This window comes from Rhinopithecus bieti, unplaced genomic scaffold (genome assembly GCF_001698545.2).
Source record: "Rhinopithecus bieti isolate Rb0 unplaced genomic scaffold, ASM169854v2 scaffold_72161, whole genome shotgun sequence".
NCBI lineage: Eukaryota > Metazoa > Chordata > Mammalia > Primates > Cercopithecidae > Rhinopithecus > Rhinopithecus bieti.
Window position 1 is genome coordinate 2,249,212 of NW_016828382.1, and position 6,093 is coordinate 2,255,304.

General features: G+C 38.4%; 1 protein-coding gene across 1 annotated transcript in view; it reads right to left on the reverse strand.

Moving 5' to 3' along the window:
* ITPR2 (inositol 1,4,5-trisphosphate receptor type 2) overlaps window positions 1-6,093 on the reverse strand; it is a 516,873-nt gene that overhangs the window by 223,357 nt on the left and 287,423 nt on the right. Inside the window, 1 exon segment of the mRNA XM_017864487.1 lies at window positions 2,545-2,653. Coding sequence (XP_017719976.1) covers window positions 2,545-2,653 — 109 coding nt within the window.

The following is a 6,093-nucleotide window of genomic DNA, read 5'->3' on the forward strand; positions in this document are numbered from 1 at the left end:
GGGTCAAGAAAATGTGATGGATATATATGCAATGGAATTTTATTCAGCCATAAAAAAACAAAATCAGGTTTTTCTTCCTTAAACGACTTCATTTCCCCCCATCTTTACTATTTTCTTAGAAGTTTATCTGAATCTTTACCTATTTTGGATGTTATTCTGTTTTATATTCTGTCGGCCTATGTCTTAAAATTCGGAGCCATAAACCTACTAGACAAAGTATACTAACCTTTCTTAACAGCAGTGCAAAACATTTGTAAAACTTGGCTATGATCAAAGGAGTAAGAAGATGAGACAGAGAGGAAGAAGTTCCTATTTAAACTCTGGTTCTAGCTCTTGCTGTGTAACCTCAGTCAAATCACATCACCTCTCTGGGACTCTGTGGCATAATCTATAAAATAAGGAGCTTGAACTAAATATCCGGATATAGTCTAACGTGTCCTAAAAGAGCAGCATGAGGTATTTTGGTAATTCTATTGAGAAAGTAATCACCACTTGCTAGAACAATTGATAACTACTACCCAGTAGCTCCTCTACAAAGATAGCTGGCGGCATTGAGGCTTGATTGGATTTTTGCAATCTGTGATTCCTGACGAAGCAAAGCTCAGGGCAGGAAAAGCCTGCGGTACCTTACAGGTACAATGAGTAACACAGATTTCTGGAGGCTAACGGATGAAGACAGATGGGGGAGTGGAGAGGATAAATGGTGGGCCTGGAACACTGACGCTGTGCAGAGCCCCTGACGGTTTCTGAAGGGCTCTAGTGATCTCTTCCCTACACTATTATTAAGGGAGTCCACTAGCACAGGAATTGTACTCTCATGGCCCTTGGCAAGCTGTGTCATTCATCTCAGTATCACCAGTTTCCAGGCACAATAATCACCATTTAATAGTTTGCTCACAACATATGTGTTAGGTGACTGAATGAAGAACTTGCAATTAGCCTTTCTCATCTCAACTCTTCCATGAGGGCTGTGTGCTGGGGGTGTCCTTTATTACATCACGTCTTGCATAAATGGGGACCCTTGGAGTTAGGAAAACAGCGGCCCTGCCTCCGCCCAAGGGAGTAGTTCTGTCTCAGGAAATTGCACTCCTGGAATTTTCTCGACAGGAGATAATAAAAGCCTGAACTATTGGTAGCAGTGGGAATGGAAAGGAGAAAACAAATGATTTATTTTAGAGTGGTTTGGGAGACACACAAAAATACTTTTGACTAGCCAAAGTAAAATCTTAACCTGATTTCTTTCCGATTTTCTTTGGAGTGATTCATAAAATTTGTTACATAAAATGGAAGACTTGCCATGTATCTCCTGTTAAGTACAAGTCACTTTTATTGTGAACCTCATCCTCTGCCAGAAAAGTATATTGACCTCATTTTTCTACTTCAGAATCTGGTGCTTCAGTCAATATCACACAATCTACAGCAATATTTTAAGAGAAAGGCAACAGTAAGTCCCAAGGAATTCTCTTTATCATTTTTTAAATATAGAAGCGTGTTTTTGAGTCCTATCTTAGAGAAACATTTGCTAAAATTGCATTGACCACCTTTATTTTGATCACTTGTTTTCCAAATACAATTTAAGTGATGCAGAGAACTAATGCAAAGTAGAAGGCATTTTGATTGCTGAAACAAACATTGATTCACATGAAATATTTTGAAGCAATGCTCTATTAATATCTAAGTCTCCATTGCATTTTTTGGGAATGCACTTTAAAAAACCCAACCACTATAATCTTCCTGGAATTTAGCATATACATAAAGTAATAAATAAAATCCTTCTAGTTTTAAAATATCAGATGATTAGTATTTACCGAAACAGACCAAAAAGTTATTGAGGAACGTGGTACAAATTTTGTTTAACATCTAACATAAAAGTACAGATAGCTAGCTAAAAAAACTCTCTAGATTTGTATTTTATATTTAAGTGTATCACCTTGGGTATTAAATATGCCACTAGCTATCTCTTAATGAGCACCTGAGCTGTCATTTTTAATAACAGACTGACAATTATTATCTATAGGTTGATATTTCCCTGAAAATCATTTGTGAATCTCAAGTTAATATAGTTAAGAATAGAAACTGACTATTCCATTTACTAAAATAGTATTATTTTATAATACTTGGCAGAATATTATAAAAAATAACATGAACATATATTCATAATAAAAAGTCAACATATGCCAAAATGCATAGACATTCTCAATATGCAGCAGAACTTTACACAAAATCTAAATAATGCATTTCAGTTGCTCATTGTTTGAAAAGGTCATTTGGTCCACTAAAGCCGTAAGAGGAAAAAACAGAGATCCAAGAATATAATAAAACAAAACAAATACCTAGGCCACTCTAATTTTAGTTATTTCCCAATTTAAAACAAGGCATGAGAGATGAATACCATAAAAACTCAAATTACATAATTCATCTAAGTACATGCACCATTAAAATATAATGCAAGTAATCATGTAATAGCCTATTGTAATTCATAGGTTCCAGTATTGTGGAAATCCTACTTTATTTTTAAATAATGAATTTTTTTTAAAACAATACCTCTTCCACAAAGCTGTCTTTCTTCTCTAACATTTCTCGTAATGTCTGAAGAATTTTAATGCACAGTTTTTCTTCTTTCTCCATCAGTTTCTTTGTATGATTAATCAACCTTAAAGCAAAACATTAAACCTTTAGAAAGACAGTGATTTCTCTTCAAGCTATATACAAACATCAAAGGCTATAGGGGAAAAAAATCACACCATTATCTGAGAATATGAAGTAAACCAGTTACATGTTTTCAAAAGTTTTAAGATTACACTTCAGCTTATAAATTCTATATTACAACACATTATTTTTGTTTTACAGGTAGTATATCTCAGGGCTTCTCAAACTTACTCAGGTGGCATTCTTTTAGTGGGATATAATACTCTGAGAAACAATGAAATACTAATATTCTCACCCCAATATATGAACTAAAACAAATGTATTAGTACAGAAATATAAATATTTATATATTACATTTTATTATGTTATGTTACACTATACTATTTTTATGTACTGTGTTACATTAAGCATACAGTAGCAGTGGCTGTATACAACTCTGCCATCTTAATATAACAGGCGGCTTTCCAGTTTCCATTCATAATAATATGCTATTTTTCACTGCCAGGGTTTGGTAGAAACAAGAAGTTTTTTTATTAAAAGCAAAAAACAAAACAAAAAAAGTGACATCAAGACAATCTATCCATTTACTAGCTTTGGTATAATTTGGGCAAAAACTCCCATCATTTTAATCAAGTGGTACACTGTGCACTGGTGCTCTGTTAGAAGAGTTTCAGGATCACCATCCCCAAGAACTTAAAAGCAAATAAATTTTCATTATCAGAATTTAGCTTATATAGCTACATATATAGCATATATAGCTCATGTTGTTAAAAAGCTGATCCTCAAAATGACCCTGTGAGATGTCTTCCTCAAATGATCCAATTTCAGTGACATAACATGAGTACTGTGGGACATAACCCTGGGGAAAAAGTGAACTTTCACTGGTTAATGGCTAGCAAGTGCTTATCAGGTGTCAGGGTCAAGTGTAAGGACAGCCCAGGGACTCTCCTAATTTATCCTCACACCAAGCCTATGAGACAGGTTCAGACTAATTTTGCTCATGACAGAACAGAGGCCCAGGGAGATACAGCAACTTACCTCTGGTTACATAAATTGTTAAGTGGTGAGACCCGCAAATGCACTCAGGTCCATCTGACCTCAGAGCCCAAATTCTTAAGAACGACTCTATGGTGACAGGACTCAGGTCATTGATCTCCTGAGTCTCAGGGGTCTTGCACAGAGTCCCCACACATGCTAGGGTGCACACAGCCCCCTGAATGAGCAAGTGCCACAACAGAGGCATTGGCAAATGCTGTGAACCAGACATGAAACCACTTCATTCTGCTGGGGGCAGTTACCTAGGGCTGATCAAAGAAGGTTTCAGTGAAGAGATAGCATGCAACTAACGAAGATTTCACCTGTCAAGGAAGGCTCGGGAGAGAAGACATCCCTGCAAAGGTAATGGTATGAACACAGGGCAGAGGCAGAAACCTGGCCGGCACGTCCAGGAAATGAGAAGCATGCCAATTGCCTGCTGACACTTAAAGACCCGGAAGAGGAAAGTGTAAGAGATGTGGTTTGAAAAGAAGGGACTGGAATATTAACCTCAAGAGTCTTGAATGTTTTCTAGAGAAAATAGGGAACCACTGTTCTAAAGGACCTAAATGCCTCTTCCCACTGTGAGAAAGAGACCGATGAGGGCAGTGGGAAAGATGAAGCAGAGGAGATGCAGCAAGGCGAGACAGCAGTGGCAGAGGTCGGGTGAGGACATAGGAAGCAACAGAGAAGACCCACAGCAGAGACTTGTAAATGATGACATGTGGGAAGTGGAAGAAGAAGCAGGGCAGATCAGAGGCCCCTGAAATGTATAGACTAGGCTAACATGCGGATGGTGATCAGTTTTTTTCAATTTTTTAAATTTATTTAATGAGACAGGGTCTCTGCCACCCAGGCTGAAGTGCGGTGATGTGATCATAGCTCATTGCAGCCTAGACCTCCTGGGCTCAAGCTATCCTCCCACCTCAGCCTCCTGAGTAGCTGGGACCACAGGTATAGCCACCATGCCTGGCTAATTTTTTTTACTTTTTGCAGAGATAGGGTCTTGCTTTGTGGCCCAGGCTGGTTTCAAACTCAAGGGATCCCCCTGCTTCAGCCTCCCAAAGTGCTGGGATTAGAAGTGTGAGCCACCACACCCAGCCCAATGGTGACAGTTTAAAATGACACTGTTCCATGGTGAAGAAGTAGCAAACACACAATGAAAGTAACACTGATGTCCTTTTAGACATGTTGAGTCTAGAAAAGGTGTTATATCCATGCGGTCAGGCCTAGCAGGCAGAAGAATTTCAAAAGTTCTCCTGGCAAGGAAAATGAAGCCTGCCTTTCTAAAACTTCTACTATTTAATTCTTTCTTTCACACAATAGTCTTTTCTAATTTTAATTTTGTGGAAACATAGTAGGTATATACATTCACATAATAGTCTTTAAATATGTGAAAACAGTTTTGGTGGACATGATAAATTTCTTTTTTTCGCTCTCTCAGGCTAAGTATTTCCATTTTCTTTAACTCTTCCTTAGATAAAGGATTTAATTCATTAACCATATTGAAAATAACCATAAGGTTGAATGACCACTTGCTACAGATTTATAAAAGGTATTCACATAATGTTTGGTTGAGTTAGGTCGGTGACTTTCAAATATTTTTTCCATGATCAAAGTAAGAAATATATTTCACAAAACCACCCAGTAAAGAAGTGCCTGTGTGGGAGTATGTGTGTAAACTCACACTAATGTCACCCTCACTATGAGATGCACTCTGATCATTTGTATCTTCTCTAATTCATTTTTTAAATTAGCTGGTTGCCTCCACCTAAGTCAGTTTAAAAATCTATAAATGGAGCACACCCTACAGTTTGAAAAACACTGAGATTCTCCTTCACAAGGGAGGAGTAGGTGTTGATTTGAATGGACTCTAATCAGCTGCCTTAAAGGTTAACAGTGTCATTGACCTATTCTCTTCTCTTTCACTCTATGTGTTAAGTAGACCCGTGTCCTGGAGTCTATCCTCATATTCTCCTCCAGACTCATCTGAGTCAACAGATTCCAAGAATTAGATTCATTAGAGAAAGTAGGAAGTCCTACTTAGGGCTTGGCCCTAAATTTATATTCTCCAGCTAAGCTTTACCAGGATGGTATGCACAGCAATACAAGACCCCTGGTAGCCAGGCATGGTGGCTCACGCCTGTAATCCCAACACTTTGGGAGGCTGAGGTGGGCGGATCACAAGGTCAGGAGATCGAGACCATCCTGGCTAACACAGTGAAACGCCATCTATAAAAAAAACACAAAAAATTAGCTGGGTGTGGTGGCGGGTGCCTGTAGTCCCAGCTACTTGGGAGGCTGAGGCAGAAGATTGGCATGAACCTGGGAGGCGGAGCTTGCAGTGAGCCAAGATTGCACCACTGCACTCCAGCCTGGGTGACAGAGCAAGACTCCATCTCAAAAAAA